Source organism: Miniopterus natalensis, chromosome X (assembly GCF_054644295.1).
Source record: "Miniopterus natalensis isolate mMinNat1 chromosome X, mMinNat1.hap1, whole genome shotgun sequence".
Classification (NCBI taxonomy): Eukaryota; Metazoa; Chordata; class Mammalia; order Chiroptera; family Miniopteridae; genus Miniopterus; species Miniopterus natalensis.
The window spans coordinates 98,663,839-98,683,585 of record NC_142103.1 but is presented as its reverse complement, the minus strand read 5'-3'; the positions used below and the strand labels follow the sequence as shown (position 1 = coordinate 98,683,585).

The 19,747-nt window shown below is 37.4% G+C and overlaps 1 protein-coding gene across 2 annotated transcripts in view; it reads left to right on the top strand.

Annotated features, from left to right (window-relative positions):
• Positions 1–19,747, top strand: part of REPS2 (RALBP1 associated Eps domain containing 2) — a 173,465-nt gene that overhangs the window by 127,184 nt on the left and 26,534 nt on the right. For both annotated transcript variants that reach the window (XM_087813660.1, XM_016211178.2), the window contains one exon: positions 7,158–7,219. In XM_087813660.1, coding sequence (XP_087669786.1) covers positions 7,158–7,219 — 62 coding nt within the window. The remainder of the gene's footprint in view (positions 1–7,157; positions 7,220–19,747) is intronic.

The following is a 19,747-nucleotide window of genomic DNA, read 5'->3' as shown; positions in this document are numbered from 1 at the left end:
TATTATAGTTATGTAAGCCATTTGATAAATTATTTATTTTTCTTTGTTGCACAGATTTTTGTGTGCTTTAGAGTAGATAATCACTTGTTTTTTTTCATTGTACTTGCCCCTGAATCAACTCTAGACTCTCTCAGTTTTCCAGTTGTTCTTATAAAATTCTGACACATCAGGTATTAGTTTCATCTTTCTGGGAAATCTAAAGTGATTGTCTTTCTATGTGTGTTATATAGTTTTTATCATGGCATCTTCCTACACTGTCATATAAGGATTCCCTTCTTCTTTCTCCCATGTTGGAAAGCCTTTATCCTATGTCCATTGCATGCTTTTTCTTGGTTTATTCTCTTGTTTGGGTAGAGAACATCCTTGAGTAGCTTTCTTGGAAAGGGTGCTGGAACTCAATTTGAGACCCTGAATGTCTAAAAATATCTTTAATTGAACCATCATGCAGGCTGCTAGGTTGGGCATACACTTATTGTGGAAATAAGTTTTCCTCAGAATTTTAATGGCATTACTCCAATGAATTCTAGCTTCCAGTGGTATATTAAGAAGTCTAAAACCATATAGACTCCTGATCGTTTGTACGTGGCTTGCCCTCCTCTACCACCCTCTGCTGGAAACTTGTGGAATCTTCTAACTCTAGTGTTTTAAAATTTCATGTTGATGTACCTTGCCAGGGATCTGTTTTTTGTTTTGTTTTGTTTTTCCCTCCATTGTCCTGGGTACCCAGTAGGCTCTTTTAATTTAGAAACTTATATTCTTCATTTCTGGGAAATTTTCTTGAACTATTTAATCGATTTCTTTCTGCTATTTGCTCTATATCTCTTTGAGGAACTATTATTTGGATATTTCTGTACTTTCTGTAAGATTTCCTTAGATTATATTTGAACCTTTCTATTAAGCTTTTATTTTTGAATGTTAAAAGATACTTAATGAAGAAATTAAGCATTTTTATCTATAGGATTAGATCTATAGTTATGCCGGCTTTCAAGATCCCTAGCATCTTGATATTTTATAACTGTACCTACACTACATGTCCCACAAGCCTTCAGCTTCCTTTACACCCAACATCTCCTAAAAAAAATGTGTGGACCTCACTCCTTGTACTGACTCGGCAGTGATCACATCTTTTCATTTTGTGTATCCCAGTGCCTAGCACAGTGCCTCACATGTACCAGTTACACACTGTTTCATGACTGATTGCACCTACCATGGGCAAGGTGACAGATGCAGGAAAAAAGAGACAAAGACAACTCAGAAACATTCTTTGCATCAAGATCTAATAAATCTCAATTAAACATATAAAGAGCCTTTCTACTAAGCTTTTCCTTTCTGCTATTATGTTTTTAATTTCCAAATACTCTTTAATTTTTTGAATACCTTTTTCAATAGCATCCCATTATTTCATCTTTGCAAATAACATATCTCTCTCATTGAGGCTTTCCCTGATGACTATTTAAAATTTCATCCCTAACCCCGAACCCATTATCTGCCTTCTCAGTAGAATATAAGTTTCATGAGAGTAGAACTTTTCTTCCTGTGTTTTTTTTCCACTTTGGTGTTTTACCAGCATCTCAAATAGTATCTAGCACATAATAAATGTTTAAATATTTCTGGAATAAACTGAATGATCATTCTGACAGTATTAGTAATATACATTTATTTTTTAAAAAACATGTTTTTATTGATTTCGGAGAGAAGAAGGGAGGAGAGAGAGAGAGAGAAGCATCAGTGATGAGAGAGTCATTGATCGGCTGCCTCCTGCACGCCCCCTACTGGGGATGGAGCCCACAACCCGGCATGTGCCCTGATCGGGAATTGAACTGTGACCTCCTGGTTCATAGGTCGACACTCAACCACTGAGCCACAGTGGCCATGCTAATAATATACAATTAAATTTTTCTCTTAGTATAGATCTAATCTGTTTCTTTGCGGTTACTTTTTTCTATTTTTATTGCTCTTAGATTAGAAAAATTTCTGCAGATATCTGGTGATACTTTATCATCTGCTTATATTTAAGAATGGGGGTTAAAGAGCTGACTGGAGTAAAAGAACAGATGGATGGGACTGACCATCTGTGGGCTTCATGGTAAAATGATCTTGCTCAGCAATCTTGTTGGAGATCTCTTGATGTTGTTATCTAGATCTTCCTTCTTGGCTGGTCCAATTCCTTGGAGCACATTTTTCCACTCTCTGGATGTAACAGTCTAGGAGCAGAGAGGAAGAGCACTGGAAGAATCTTGGCATCCAGAGTATACACATTTACTAATCCTCCTTTTTTCAGGATGGCCCTAATGCCTTCATCTGGGCCTGGTGTCCTCCCTGGAGAAGAAAAATATTTCCAGTTTTTTTGTTTGTTTGTTTGTTTTTGCTGGAGTGGGAAACATGCTGAAACTGCAGAATGTGGGAGAAAAATCTTGGGATCTAACTGCTCCTAAACTGTTTCAATCAGTCTTTTAAGAGATATGGAGATGGAGCATAATCCTATAGTTCTTTCTTACGTTAGTTCAAATATTTGTTGGTCATTTGCTATATTCTGAGGTATCCATGTGAATTAGGGGTAGGGAATGGCTACTACAGGCAGAGGGACCACAGAAGCAGGGATCCTGAAGCCAAAACAGCATGAGGCATAGCTGGAACCAGATCTTTAAGGGGCTTGTCAAGGTATACCCTTTTCCTGAAGGGTAGGAAATATGATCCACTATCAGTTAATTACTCTTTATTGCTTTCTTTATTTTATTCCTACTTCAGAGGAGTTGTCACCAATTCTTGAGAATTGGGAGCCCTCTGTGCTACAAATTGGTTCCTCTCTGCTTTCTTTACTGCTCATTCGGCTATCAGTCGCTCATCTTTCTTCCCAGTTCCAAATTTAAGCACTTTAAACAAGATAATTTAAATATTCTCTTTATGTTGTGTTAATGAGGTAAGAGTGAGATTAGTTGAAAATATTCAGGCTACTATCTATATATTCAAAAGTCATGCAATAGGACATTTAACAAAATCTCAGGACAATAGAAACTAGGAATCATACACAGAATCAAGCCAAAATTTTAGTTTAAAGTGGTCACAAGTTGATAGTGCCTTCGGATTTCTGGCAGAAGTAATAGAGGAGGAACCCATTTTCTACCCAGGCCCCAAAGTATTTTAACAGATAAAGTTCCAAGGAATGTGTTTAGAGTCAGAGGTTGCCACACACTCTAGGCAATGGAACACAGAGAGAGCCAGCAGAAGCAACAAAATGGTAGGAAATTCAAAGCCCTCAGATTTTGTAATTATCAGACACAGACAGTTATGTAAATATGTTTAATATGTTGGAAGAAAAAGAGATGGAGAAAATGAGTAAGCAGCTAAGAAATTGTGAAAATGAAAAAGCCATTTTGAAAACAGACCAAATGGAACTTGTAGAAATGAAAAATTGAGTGGTTGAAATAAACTCAAAGACTGGATTATCAGGACATTAAGTACAGTTGAAGAGGGAATTGGCTAATTGGATGATAGTTCTTAGAAAATGATCCAGAATGCAGTGCAGTTAGACAAAGAGCTCCAGAGGGAGAGGTGAGAGAAAATGGTGAGAAGACAATACTTGAAAAATCACTGAGAATTTCCCAAAGTTAATAGGTTGCCATCTGATTCTAAAATTCCAAAGAAGTTCAGCATGTTATGAAAGAAAAAGGGTGAAGATCTATACATGCAGACATGGGGTAAAGTTTGGTACTGCAAAATATCAAAAACAAAGAGAAGATCTTAAAAGCAACCAGAGAGAAGACAACCTATCTACCAAAAAACTGATTCTGTTGACACCTGACTTCTCAATAGCAGTAACGGAAGCTAGAAGACAGTGAAATGTTACTATCAATGTGCTGGGAGAAAATAGCTGTCAGTGTGGAATTCTATACCCAATAAAATCATCTTTCAGGAATGAGGGCAAAATACTGACTTTCCAGTCAAATAAACTGACTAAGCTGGCTACTAATGGACTCTCAATAAAGGAAATGCTAAAGGATAAACTTCAGAGAGGAGGTAACATCATAAAAAATTGTAATGGAAATTAGGAAAATTTTAAAACTGAATGATATCACATATCAAAACCTATGAGATTTTATTAAAAAGATACCTGGAAGAAAATTTATAACCCTAAGTGCTTATGTTAGAATAGAAGAAAAGCTAGAAATTAGTGAACTAAGCAACCAATTTACGCCAGAAAAAGAACATTAGGATAAGCCCAAAGAAAGTAAATGGAAGGAAATGAGCAGATATTAATGAAATAGAGAGCAAGCATACAATAAATAGGCTCAAAATCATTAAAAGGTGATTCTTTGAAAAGAATAATAAAACTGACATATGTCAGGCTGTCAGGCAAGGTTAATGAAGAAAAACTAGAGTGATGTCAAATAGTATTAGGAATGGAAAAATAAAATTACATGTGGAGAGATTAAGATGATAAGGGGGTTATGAACACCTTTATGGCAACAAATGTGAAAATTTAGACAAAATGAATAAATGTCTAGACAAAATCATTTATCAAAATGAATTAGAAAGTTTGAATAATCCTGTAACAAAGTGAAATCATTAAAAATCTTGTTTTAAAGAAAACTTCAGGCTCAGATGGTTCTGCTGACATTCAACAATACAAAAATCTCTGATCTCACACACCTATTCCAGAGTATAGACGAGGGAACACTCTCCACCCAAATCAAGCATAACAGGACCAGATGAGAAAGGAAATTCATTTGTTAGTCTTATAAATACAGTTGCAAAAACCCTAAACAAAATATTAGCCAACTAAATCTAGCAGATATAAAAACTGTACCCAGTTGGGATTTTCCTAGGTCTGCAAGGGTGCTTTAGTATTAAAAAATTCATAATGTCATTTACCGTATTAACAAATTACAAGAAAAAAATTCAACAAATTGTCATGAAAAAACCCTCAAAATAAAAATAGATGGGAATTTTAATAACCCATTAAAGGGTATCTACAACAAGCCTACAGGAAATGCCATACTTAATGGTGAAATAGCGAAGGCCGTACCTTTGAGATGACAAGAATGCCCTTATCACTATTGTAATTCAACTTCACAGTGGATGTTCTAGCCAGGTAAGTAAGATCAAAACAAAAAAATAGATAAAGGTACTGAAAAGAGGAAACAAAACTGAATATTTGTAGGTGATATAGTTTTATTCAAAAGTATATTCAGAACCAGACCCTTACATCATCTTTTATTAAAACAGAGCATTTGTTTTCAAAAATTAAATAATGGTAAAAAGGAAATTAGACATGAATCTGGTTGTTTCTAGTAAGTCTCGGGGCGGTAAGCAGGGACAGTCAGTCACATGTTTGTTTCCTGTCTCTCAGGGATAACTTTTGTTGCCTGATTTCCTAGTGTCTTGAAAACTGTTGTTTTATGTTTTGTTCTAGTGCCTTTAACTGTTGTTTCATATAAAAAACATATGTTTATTTTTGGCTATTTCAAATGGGAGGGTAAATCTGGTCTCTGTTATTCTATCTTGGCTGGAAGCAGAAGTCAGTTTAATTAAGTGGCATATTCCTTAGTCTTCTTTTGTTAATAAAAGGTTATTTTAACAAATGCTTTATTCTGGTGCAAGGCTTTTCCCTTAAAAGCATGTATAGATTTTTTGTTTGTGTTTTCACTTTGTTTTTAAAGTAATTGGTAATTTAAAGGCCATGAGGACCTATAGAGTAGGGGCCCTGAGATGGATAATTCCTGAGGCTTTTGTTATTCTCTGTTGCTACGAGCTTTGTTATTGAAGGCTGTTCAAGGTCTCATCACCTTTGGAGTTTTGACTCACTGATGTATTTCATAAATTTTAATGAAAGACAGACTGAGAGAAATCATCGATGGGCCCACATGGTTGTACCATATTTGTGCACTGGCTCAGAATGAAAATCTCTATGAAATTACTGAGTTACCTTTGTGGAAAGCCCCAGACTACATCTTCTAGCTTGTCTGACCTAGTTAGGAAAAATCAAAAGTGATTTGCAAAAACTTCTGTGTTCTTGGCACATTGCTATGATTTATTTTTAAGGCACAGAAAATTGTCTAAATATTAGCACACATATTAAAGATTTGCAAATAAACTATATATAGTTATATAGAGCACACTGTGCTTTTCTAAGGAGTCTGTAAAGAATGTGGTTTAACTTGCCAGTGTGTAATAATAAACTTATTTCTTCATGATTATGAGCTTTATTGATAATTCAATAGCAGATGTTTATTTTCATTAAGTTACAATTCAAACGTTTTTGGCTTAACTGAAATTTCCTCTATATTTCACAAAATTAAAAAAAAATGGACTGAAAGTTTCTTTCAAAAGATCCTTCAGATGGGGCCAGGTTATTTTATTTTTAATTTAATTTAATTTTTAAATATATCTTTATTGATTTCAAAGAAAGGAAGGGAGAGGGAGAGAGAGAAACATCAATGATGAGAGAGTCACTGATCGGCTGCCTCCTGCACACCCCCTACTTGAGCCCATAACCTGGGCATGCGCCCTGACTGGAATCGATCTCCTGGCTTATAGGTTGATGCTCAACCGCTGTGCCACATTGGCCGGGTGGGACCAGGTTATTTTAGAAACAGATTTAATTATCCATAATAATAAGGATTAGGGAGAGAAAAGGAAATTTCAATCTTTGAAGAATCCCTAAATATCATTTTAGTCCATCACTTTCAACCTTCCCTACCACTACCAGACCCACTCACTCACAGGGCAGTATTGTTGCCCCGAGATTCTGGCTCTCTCAGTTTCTGCAGCCTATTTGCTGAGCCAATGAGCAGTGTAATGGCCCAATGCTAGGGAGAAAAAAGGATCTAGATTATTTGAAACTAAAAAATTAATAGCAGAATAATGAGGAATTGACTGCCTTTCCTATTCTGGGTTCCAGTTTTTTGATCAAAGGGTGTCTTTTTTTTACCATTTTACACTTTCTTAATCATGACAGCCTGTGTAAATACTTGAATATTGGGTAGGATAAAAATGAAGAAGATTAGAAAATGCATGTACTCTTTTTGTTATTAAGCCTTCAAATGGATTTTAAAAACTTAAACATGTTAAATGCTATTGCTATTCCGAGTTAACAAGCAGAAGGGTGTTTTGTTTTGTTTTTGGTGGTCCTTAACAGTATATGCTTTTCTTTTCAGCTACTAAGTCAGGATTGTTACCTCCACCACCTGCACTCCCTCCAAGACCTTGTGCATCACAGGTAGGAGACAGATGCTGATTTCTGTAAACTGTTGGGTGGTAGGGAAGTTATCCTACCACTGTGCTTCCTCTGTGAGGGTGGATCGCCACACAGCTGGCCTGTCAGGTTCCCAAGAGAGCAGAGAGTGGTTGAGCTTCTTCATATCTAGCTAGTCCCCTAACCTCATGTGGAGCCTCCATAAGCAACCAAGCAAATGTGTATGAGTTCACTCTTGACTGTAGAGTTGCATGTGGTTTTCATACAGAGAAAGAGTAGTAGACGGGGCTTCTCTCCCATTGGGGGTGGGAGACATGGTTTTTCTGTATAGCATGTGCAGTCTTGGTGCCTATAGTTTCATCAGTGTTTTAGGAGCTGTGTTAATTCTGCATAAACTAAAAAGAAATGCTTATTAACCTGGGGTTAGTGCTGTGATTTGGGCCCATGATGTTTTCTTTAGGATTGTATTTTCCCTGGGAACAATAAGCTGAAACAGCAGGAGCTGGGAAAGCATGTCACCCAAGTCTCTTTCATCTGTGAATTTATTCTGCCTTACTGACATGTGCTACTCTGGCCTGACTCCTCACCATTCTTTGTGGAGTTGAAAATGAGAAGCAAGAAGCAAATCTGTGGAGTGTGGTGGAGGGTGCAACAGATCCTACTTTTCATTAATTGCTGCTTAAGAGACTTTTTATCTTTAAAGACCTTCTCTGACTTTTGGCAGAAAATGTTGGGCAATTTCTCTATAAGTACTCTTAGTTTCTACCTTATTGCTCTGGGTAGTTCACGGCATACCTTTCCATATGGAGCATCTCAGGACTCGCTGAGTCACTGAAACCACTTTTAACATTTGCTTGTCCATTTAGAGAATTAGATGGTCTGTGGCATCCACTCAATCTTGAGATGTAAATACCGTGAGGTATTGATTTCCTGCTTCAGTTTGAAGTGTAATAAAAGCCATGTTCTTCCTGACCACATATAAACAAGGGAGAACCCTTTTCCCAATACTCCAGCATTGGCTTTAAGAGATGTTGGTTAATCAGTCAGTAAGTATTTATTGAGTCTCTGCTATATATCTAATGCCAAGCTTTAGTTCCATCCTTAAGCCTTTTCCTGGTTATAATTTCTGCTTGTTTAATTATTAGCTGTGTATATTGAGCATCTACAGTAGATCAGGCATTAAGCTAAGTGCTTTCAATGCATTCTTTCATCTTCATAAAAAGTCTATTGCGTCGGTACTAATACAGGGCGTCCTCCAAAAATGTATACATACTTTAACAGCTGATAGCTCAACTTTGAAAATGAAATGTATTTTAATAAACATGGCCTTTATAATTATTCAAAGTGTGTGTATACATTTTTTGGGGGACACCCTATATTATCCTTTTTTTCTTTTTAACAGATGAGGAAATTGAAGCATATAGGGGTTAAGCAAGTCACCCAAGGTGACATAGTAAATCGCAGAGTCAGCTCCCAAGCCGGGGCCCATCTCCTACAGGTCCCTCCCTTGCCATCACTGGAGTCAGAGTGTCTGTATCCAGGAAGACAGTGATCCATTGCACTGGCGATTGAGGCTTTCACCACATCCCCTTAAGGAGGGCCTGGATGAGACGAGGCTCTGGATTTGCACCAACAGCAAACCTGGACTTTGTCACAGCAAAATTAGTGGGCATTCTGCCAGCTGCTGCTTTCCAACTGGGGCTTGGGAGCCACCTGGCTGAATAAGTGGGAGACCTGTCTGAAAGGGCTTTTGTGACCAGCTTCCTTATCTCTCTCCTGCTGTGCGAGAGCCAATGGTCGCTTCCTGGTTGTGAACCGTGCTGCTATCAGCAGTCCTCATCGGAGCTGCTCGAGGTGGCTTCCTGCTTGCTGTGGGGCTTAGTGACCCAGGGTCTGACGGGACTGGGAATTCTCAACTCACCGTTAATGCACGAGACTGCCGCTTTGTCTACTAAATTTCCCATCGCTGTGCAAACAGCGGCCCGGCACTCAGCGCCGGTCTGCAACCTAGCTGTCTAGCTGTGGAGATCGTGGACTACAGCAACAGGCGTGCAAGAACGCAGGCAGAAGCCCCCAGGCCACCTCCCCCCCACTCTCCACCTTCCTTCACTGTAAGCGGGGCACACATATTCAGAAGAGACGTCTTGGGAAATAAACACACGATTGTCTTTAGTCTGAATATTGGCCCCAGGAAAAATTCACCCAATCACCTGTATATTCTTGTCTTCCCCAAACTACTTGTGATGAAACGATCTTCTGGGAGACATTACTAGGGCTCTGTGGTAACACACATTTGCAGGCTGCTGCGTCTGTACCCACTCTGGGAGATTCCCAGTGTATATAAGCCTGTGAAAGGCTTTGAAGTCCTACAGTAAAGAAACCTGGTCAATTTTGTTAAAGCTGGCAATTTCCTAGCTTGTGTGACCATTCATCTCTTTATTTATAAAATACCTATTCATATCCGGAGGGCTTAGTGGTTAGGAAGCATTATTATACACCAGTCTTAAGGTATTGGTAAGAACATTTCCAAAGCCCTTTCATCTGTCACCTCATCTCTATATTATGTGATTAAAGTTAAATTTTTATATCTTATGCCAACAGTTTTTTCTAGAAGAGCTGAAAAAAAAATTTACTGCGCATTAGCTTGGGGTTTCAAATTGTAATGTTTTCAGTTGTGTTTTCTTCCTCACTTTTCTATTCCTCCTTGCTTACTCTCTCATGAGGTCGTTTTTACGACTAAACCCTAAATTCTTCTGCGCTGTTAAAATTTTTTTGAATGTTCCTTGGTACATATGGAAAATCTTTCTGACTTTGGAAATATATACAGAGTGTGGCAAAAGTAGGTTTACAGTTGTGAGTATGGGAAACAGAGTTTATTTGTATATTATTATTTATTAATTATTGTATTATTTTCCATATGAATAATTGTAAACCTACTTTTTCCCCACCCTGTACTTTACTACAGAGATTTCTTTTATGGGCCTTAAACTGTAGTACCTAGGGGAGAAACCAGGAAGCCTGGTATAATTAAAATCATTATATTTATTAGTAGTTCTGAGAAGAGATTAAGAGAAATGTTTTTGGGTTATTCTTGGATTTAAAATTTTCATGTTATTTAAATTGCTAAATGGGCAAAACTAGATTAAAATAAACAAGAAAATGTTTTATTCCCTAGAAAGGAACACTTTTAAAAACTATGTGGCCAATCAGTGATGTACTTCTAAGTTTTAAGTATATAAGAGAAAAGAGTTTGTATGTTTTCAGCTATATGCACAAAGGTATATTTAGATCATTTCTACATATACCAAAAGTATATCTCTGTGTTGTCAAGTGAGAGAGATGAATAGAGGTTTTCAGCATAAAACCAGTTTAGCTGGCCTCTACTTACACTGAACACCACGGTGATATGAACATCTGGACTAAGTTATACAAATGGGGCCCTGGAGTTAGGGAAAGGAGTAAATTCAAAGAAACAGATCTTTTTATTTTTCATACTGTAGGTAAGATCAAGAAGGACCCAGTGACTGTGTGAAGAATTAAATGTTTTGGTGTCCCACGTTTTCCCATGAACAGGCTAGAGACCAGAGTGTGGTATTTTGGTTTAGTTCAAAAGAGGTGACACACTCTTTTAAAATTATTTTTATTTAAAAAAATGACTGATTCATAGCATAAATGACTAAAAAGTAATTAAAGTTAACTGTTTTATAGGGAACAGTGTTAAAATGAGAGTTAGTTAAACTTATTAGCTCACTGTGTGCGTATAAACCAAGTGAAATGACATCTATAGAGTTGGTGCTTGCTTGTAGGTCAGTTCTCTGCTAAGGTCTATTTGGTACTTCAGGGTCTAAATCCCTTTAATAGTGTTGATCTCATGCCAAATTTCTTATGGCAGTTGTGATAGAGCTGTAGCTTCAGAGTAATTATCTTTACTAAAGAAAAGATTTTTCTGATACAAACCATAATCTGTTCAATTTTATATTAGCATCACATTTGATGCATTGGGGCTCCCTGTAGACTAATGTGCTCAGAATTTTCCTATTTATATCACTAATGTCTCACTTTTAATGGTAGGTGCTCTTTACCAGCAGTCTGATGAATACTAAAGCAGCACTAAAGGGTGAAAGCATTATGGAGGAAGCATTTTATCAATACTTTGACCCTTAAAGAGATGGAGGAGGGATTTACGGAAGGGCTGAGGTGACCAATGAAATGAGTTTTATTATTTTTATTTTTATATCTTTTGGTTAATCCTCACCCGAGGATATTTTTTCCCATTGATTTTTAGAGAGAGGGAGGGAGGGAGGGAGGGAGGGAGGGAGGAGCATCGATGTGATAAGCAAAAACTCAAGGAGGTTGTCACTAGTAGACCTGCCCTATAGGAAATGCTAAAGGGAGTCTTCCAAGCTGAAATGAAAGGACACTAGACAGTACCTTGAAACCATACAAAGAAATGAAGAATGGTAAAGGTAGCTATATTGGTAAATATAAAAGCCAGTAGTATTGCAATGTGGGTTTGTGACTCCTCTCTTATTTCTATATGATTTAAAAGGGAAATGCTTAAAACAATAATTATGTATCTGTTAATGGGAACATGTATAAATATGCAATTTGTGAATAATATATAAGGGGACAGTGGAACTGTAAAGGAGCAGATTTTTTGTTATTATTGAAACTAAGTTGGTATTAATTCAAACTTGTTTGTTAAAAAGTTAAGATGTTAACTATAATTCCCAGATAACCACTAAGGAAAAAACTAAAAAATATACAGGAAAAAAGAGAAAGTAATGAAAATGGTACACTAGAAAAAAAATCAATCACAAAAGAAGACAGTGATAGAGGAATTGAGGAACAAAGCAGGTATAAGACAGAAAACAAATAGTAAAACGGCAGAAGTAAATCTTTCCTTATTAGTAATTACTTTAAATGGATTAAAATCTCCAGTTAAAAGGCAAAAACGGAATGGATTAAAAATATCCAACTATATGCTTTCTACTCACTTTATTTATTTATTTATTGTTAGTCCTCACTGAGGATATTTTTTCCATTGTTTTTTAATCAGCTTAATGATAACCCACAACCTTTGGACCAACTCCATTGATTTTTAGAGAGAGTGGAAGGGAGGGAGGGAGAGAGATGTGAGAGAGACCAGTTGGTTGCCTCCTGCACTTGCCCTGACCATAGCCGGGGACTGAACCTGCATCCCAGGTATGTGTCTTGACCAGAATCAAACCTGTGACCCTTTGGTGCTTGGGCTGATGCTCTACCACTGAGCCACACTGGCCAGGGCTGTCTACTCACTTTAGATCCAGTGATACAGATAGGTTAAAAGTAAAGGGATAGAAAAAGATATTCCATGCAAATAGTAACCAAAAGAGAACTGGGGTGGTTATACTAATATCAGACAAAATAGACTTTAAGACAAAAATTGTTATGAGAGACATGGAAAGACATTATGTATTGATAAAAGGGTCAGTCCATTAAGAAGATAAATTTATAAACATATACACACCTAACAACAGAACCTGAAAATATAGGAAGCAAAACCTAACAGAACTGAAGGGAGTAATAGACAGTTCTACAGTAATAGAGACTTCAATATCTCATTTTCAGTAATGGATAGAACTACTAGACAGAAGACCAATAAGGAAGTAGAGGACTTGAACAACACTATAAATCAACTAGACCTAACAGGTATCTATAGAACACTCCACCCAACAACAGCAGAATATACATTTTTCTCAAGTGCACATGGAATATTCTCCAGGATAGACCGTATGTTAGGCCACAAACAAGTCTGAACAATTTTAAAAGATTGAAATCATACAAATTGTCTAGTCTGACCGCAATGGAATAAAGTCAGAAATCAATAGCAGAGGTAAAACTGGAAGATTCACTGATATGTAGAAATTAGACAACATACTCTTAAATAACCAATGGGTCAAAGAAGAAATCACAAGTGAAATAGAAAATACCTTGAGACAAATGAAAACAAAACATAACAAAACCTATGGAATGCAGTGATAGCAGTCCTCAGAGAAATTTATAGCTGTAAGAAAGAATGGATCCAGGACCTTAAAGGCATTATGCTAAGTGAAAGAAGTCAGACAAAGACATGTACTGTATGATTTAATTTATGTGGAATCTAAGTAACAAAAACAAAAATCACACACATAGAAAAAATCAGATTTGTGGTTACCAGAGGCAGGGGTAGGGGTAGAGGAATTGGATGAAGATGGTCCAAAGGTACAAACTCCCAGTTACAAGATACATAAGCACTGGGGGTGGAGTGTACAGCATGATGACTGTGTGGAATATTTGAAAGTTGGTAGAAGAGTAGATCTTCTTAAAAGTTCTCATCACGAGGAAAAATATTTTATTGTAACTCTATGAGTAGATTAGATGTTAACTAAGCATGTGGTGATCATTTGCAATATATGTAAGTCAAGTCATTATGCAGTACACCTTAAACTTATACAGAGCTGTGTGCCAATTATATCTTAATAAAAGTAGAAAAAATAAGGGAACCAAATTAATAAGCTAACTTTATATCATAAGAAACTAGCAAAAGAAGAGCCTGCTAAATCCAAAGATAGGCAAAAGAAGGAAATAATGAAGAGCAGAGTGAATATAAGTGAAATAGAGAATAGAAAAACAATGGAGAAATCATTAAAAACAAAAGTTGAGTTTTTGGAAAGATCAATAAAACTGACAAACTTTTCACTAGACTGACCGAGAATGTATTTAAGCTTATATTGTTCTCTGGTCAAAATACAAGGCTATATTTTAAATTAAAATCAGGCTTTGATAAATTTATCTCTCCATGTAGGTAACATTGTTTTGAATTTATCAAGGTTGAATACTCCAGTAAAGTGATCCTGTTTTGTTTAAGGTATTTTCCCCCCTGAATTGACAGTATGTTTTACTGTATGTTCCCTAGTTGTAGAATTGGTTCATAGATTATTCAAACTGCTAATCATAGCTCCAGGTTGATGTAGCATGAAGAAACAGTTGTGGTTTAAACCAACATCTGTTGATTAAATCTCCAGAGTTCTGCAAGTCCTCTTATAAGGATTTATTAAAGGAATTTGAAAACTACTATTCTCAAACATTTGGCACTCAATGAGAAATTCAAAAGGCAAAGGAAATGGCTGTAATGATAATTCAAGGAGAAGTGAGAGTGAGAAATAGTGATGAAATACTGGCATTGGAATAGAGGAGAAAAGATTAAGTATAAACTCCTCCTTTTTAAAGGAGCACTCAAAGTTTGCTAACTATCAACAAATGCCATTAGAATTTATCCCAAGAATTAGTTCAAAAGAAATGAAGAGTTCTATGAGGACATTTATTTTAGTATTATTGATAAAAATAAAAACCAATGCAACATAAATGTCTAAGGAGGCTCTGGTTAAGACTCTATATCCACCTACTCGGATATTAGCCATCCATTAAAGTGATTACATGGAAGGTATTAGAAAGAGGGGTAACAGCTGAATACAGAAAGGTTTCTTGATTGTGCTGCATAAACGTACATAATGAACCTTGACAGTAAGGTCTTCTGCTCTCTGAGGGTGATCTTGAAAGTCCATGGGACATAGTGATTGGCCCCTTTGCTGTGGTTGGATTTTGACTCACTTTCCCAGTGTTATGGGCCAGTGTTCCCTTCCCAGTGGGTCTTTGAGGTCCTTGACTCCTCAGTGAATTTCCACTAACTTTTTAAAAAAAATTCTCACCCAAGGACATGCTTATTGATTTTAGAGGGGAAGGGGGGGGGGAGAGAGAGAGAGAGAGAGAGAGGAAAGAAAAGAAAAGAAAAAAGAAAAGAAAAGAAAAGAAAAAAGAAAAGAAAAGAAAGATAGATCTTTTGGTTGCCTTCCATATGTACCCCGACCCGGGATCAAACCCACAACCTAGGTATATGCTCTGACCAGGAATCTAACCTACGACCTTTCTGTATATGGTTGGTATGGCTTCTAACCAATTGAGCCACACCAGCCAGGCTCCACTAACTCTTATTTAGCAGTTTAAAGGGGTCACCTAAGTAATTAATTTACAATTTACCTATCTTTATATAAGTACATTCTCAATTTTCGGAAGATTATATGAGTAGTGTGTGTGTGAACTGAGGTATCCATGAAGATCTCCAGACGTTTTAGTCCTAAATGTCAATGTCTACTGTTAAGCTTTTGGAGGTAGACTACTAAGTAATTGGTAGACATTTAAATAGATGGGGAAATTAGGGAGTTTTTCTCTTAAAGATTTCCTTTTACAAGCTCTCCGATATGACAGTTAGACTAAAAAAAAGTCATTCACAGCTTTATCAGAATAAAATTACTGTTGGGAGCAACTTTTAGAGACCATGATTCCAGAACTTATGCTAAGACATATAATAATGCATAATCATATAGTTGGGATGGCTCCAGCAACTGTGAAGTTCAAATAAACAGCTTACTGAAATATATTTTCTAGTAGTTTTTTTCATCTGTGTTCTCTGGATAGTAAACTCTTATTGCCCTTTCTCTTAAATGGTTTAGAAGTGCTGTGTATAGAATTCTAGTTTGAAGGTTATTTTCCCTCAGCTTTTTGAATGTAGTACCTCCTTCTTTTCTGGCATTTATTGTTGCTGCCGCTGAGAATCCTGCTGTCAATCTATTTTTGGTTTCTTTGGAGTTTCTTTTCTCTAGGGTGGCTTTTAAAACTTAATCATTATTTTCGATGTTCTGTTTCAGTTTCACTGTGATGTGTCTAGGCATAGATTTGAATTTATTTATTCCAAGATGACACTTGGTGTGCATTTTCCATCTGGAAAATCATGTCTTTAATTTTAGAACACTCTTAATCGTATCTCTGCGGGTTTTGATTCTCTATTTATTTCTTCCCATTTTCTTCTCGAACTCCAATTAGCTATGTTTCTATGCCTGTCAACACATCTTTTATTTCTAGTAGTGGCTCTTTTATCCTTTTATGTTGTGCTCTCTCTAGGCTGGTTCTAGATGAAATCTCTGTCTTCTAAATTAATCACTCTTTTTATATAACTGTGTATGGTTCCAGGTTTTATAATCTATTTTAAAATATTAATCTGTTTTTGTTTCACTTTTCCCAATTTCTGTTACATACTTACCTCTCTCTCTCTTTTTTTTTTTTTTTAGGATATGTTACCTAATTTTAATTTGGGGAGGATTCTAAACATAATTTTTTAAAAGTTATTTTAAATTAGTGTTGTTTTCATTTTTGTCAGGTGTAAATTCATCTTATTATTTTTTTGTGGCTGTTCTTAGTGTTGGATTTTTTTCTTTGTGCTTTTTGGAAATTTGTTTAGCAGTCTTCTTTTGAATTGGAGTTTAAATTTCATTCTCGGGTCTCTGAGTGCCTTTCTAGCACCCCACACCCCTGAACTCATGGGCCTCCTGTCTAGGCCCAGTTCTTATACTTGAGGTTCAGCACGTCCATCTGGTTCAGGTGTCAGGGATTGTGCAGATGGCACCAGATGGTGGCTTGGCCCAAGACCAGGCTGCAGTGTTGTATCTGCTTCCGCTTCCTGTCCTAAGTACATAGCTCTGAGCACCTTCACAGACTCCACCCTGGTTTTGCAGCTTTGCAGGTAGGGAAACATCACCTTAGCCTCTGGCTTCGCCTCATGTAGGGCATTTAAATCTCTATTATTCTGCTATGTATCAGCTCCCAGCTGCCTCTCCCTGCTTCTGAACTGTCAGCCTGGCCTGCACTTTGTGATTTGGCCCCACAGGGATCTTTTGCTTCCGAGTATGTCTAAGTGTTTTTTATTTTAACACTTTGGTGCCCATGCTTACATCTGTCATTGCATATCATTTTATGGAAGAGGAAGATGAGGTTCAGAAAGCAGAAGTGAGCTACTTGGAACCTCACAGCTAGTAAGTGACAGAGCCAGCTCTGGGAAAGGAGATGAGGAGAGCCAGGAAAGGTTTCTGTGGAAGTGCTAGAAATTTAATGATAGCGTTTAGAGAGAAAAATCATTTATTGTATGTCACAAAAATTAACTATAGATCTGCTAAGCAAAAGTAACCCTTATTCTGCCTTCTAAAATGAAACAAAAAGACAGAACTTCAGCATCATAAATAATTTTAAAATAGATTTTAGAAGTACACAAACCATAGAGGCATTGTGATTCTTATTTATTTTATTAATTTACAAAGCACTTAAGTATAGTGCTTATGCATCAGATACTCTTCCAAGTGCTTTACACTTATCAACTCATTTAATTTTTGCTACCATATGCAGTAGGCTCTGTTGCTATCCTCATTTTGCAGGTAACTAAACTAAGGCACAGAGAACTTTAGGAATTTGTCTAAAGTCACTCACAGCAAGTAAGAGTTAAAGCTGTGCTTCTGACCCTGTCTGTCTAGCCCCAAAGTGCCAGCTCCTCCTACTATGCTATGCTGTACAACCGCATCTCAGAATTATTTTCTTAACCTCTCTCTTCTTACAACTGAGTTGACACCTTATCTTAATTAGAGATACATTTTATGTTATGAAGAAATTAATGAATTAGCTCTACGTCACCACTGGTAGCTTGTTTTCTTTCTTAGGTTTCCTCCCTCCTTATTATTTGTGCTCATGATATTGTTGTGTAAAAGTTACTTTGCTACCACTGTTCCTCTGGAAGATGCCACGCGCTCATCTAAGACTTCGTCAGGTGTTAAGGAATGTACTTGCCGCAGGCCCACACCTTGCCGAGAACTGCAGGAGGCTGTGACGCTCCTTATTCGTAGCTCCTTCAGCCTTCCTCAACCTCCTGCCTAATGCCAGCCATTCTATAGTTTCTCATCATGTGTATATGCAACTGTGTCATTTTCTGTGTGTGTCATTTAAACCCATTTCCTCATGCTTTATTGTCAAGCGTTGTAGGTAATAGCTGGACACCATGTTTCCTATAACTAACAAGCTAGCCCAGTTTTCCTCCTGGGGGTCAGTTGTGGTTGGTTTCTAGGTTCTTGAACTAATGGAATCCTTATTTCTCTTCTCCGATCCCCCCTCCACACAGTAAGAGAAACCAAGAAGCACTCCCAAATGTCAAGGGAGGAGGAAGTGCCGAAATGGGGCAGGATGGAAAGGTGCTCAAATGTGCTATGGTGTTAATGAGAAAGGACAATGGAAGACAACCAGGAGGCAGTCTGGCAGAGTAGTTAAGAACCTGGGCTTGGGGTTCAAATCCTATTTCTGCCTCTTACTGGCTGTGTGTCTTTGGGCAAGTTACTTAGCCTCTCTGTGTCTCAGTTTCATCATCCGTAAAATGGGGATAATGGCAGTGTCTACTCTCATAAGGTTCTTGTGATGCTTAAATGAGTTAGTATCCATAAAGCACTAAGAACAGTGCCTGGCATATTGTCAGCCCTCAACTGCAATTAGCTGTTAATAATTGTTATTACTCCAAGCCCAGTGAAACAGAGGCAGGGGCTAGTTGGCAAACACAGAACAACAGATTCAGGATAGCCAAAAGTTACTGGTCACAAGCCCAGAATGAGTGCCATACTAGCTTACTGAACCACTTAGAAGCACACTTTTTCCCACTTCTGTGACCTTTCACTGGCTGGCCCTTTGCCTATATCAGGGGTTAGCAAACTACACTCTATAGGCTAAATCCACATCATCACCTGTTTCTGAAAATAATGGAAGTGAGGAGATGAATCAATGGAAAGACAGATCAGTCTCCCCATCAGCCTTTTAACCCACTATTTCCTGACTCAAGGACTATAATTGCTGCCTGTGTCTAGTTTGCAGCTTTGCCTTGAGGACCTTTATCTGATCAAGATGCTCTCTCTTTTAGACTTTACAAGCAAAACCTCAGCAGCTATCCTTTATTCAACTGGCAGCTTCAAAGGCTTTCTGTGGGTGGTCCTTCCCAACTCTGTGTTTCTCAAGCACAATTAGAAGAAACCAGACTAAGGCCTCACCTTCAAGGCAATAAAGAGGGAAATAAGCCTGTCAGTGGAAACAGAATAAAGGATTTTTTCCCTTCAGACTCCCTCCTGAAGACTCTGCTCTGCTCAGCAGGGTATCACCTTCTGGTATGCTGTTAAACCTCTCTGAAAAAAACAAAAAGCCCCGATTTGTAGCCTTTGCTGGTGTCTCTGTTGTAAATCCTCCTACTGTGGCTGATAGCAGGTGGAGTCGGGAAGAAATGTGCATCATCACTGGCTCATTGGTACCAGCATGCTCTGTTTTGTTTATTTTATTTTGTTTTGTTTCGTTTTTGTCTAGGGCACTGTTTCAGCCCAATCCCAGCACGTGCTGTTAGAAATGTGCCGTGTTTTTGAAGTCGTTAGAGATCAATCTTCCCTCTTGTTTACATTTAACTTGTACCACTAGGTGGCACTTTAAGGACATTACAGGAAATTGGCTCGACTGGATTTATTTTTTTACTTTTTATGGAAGTATAATTTGCATATTGAAGAGTACACATTGAACATGCAACTCAATGAATTTCACAAGCAGAACACATGTGTGCAATCAACACTAAAATCAGGAAACAATATTACTAGCACCCCAGAAACCTCCTCTTATGCTATTTTCCAGTTT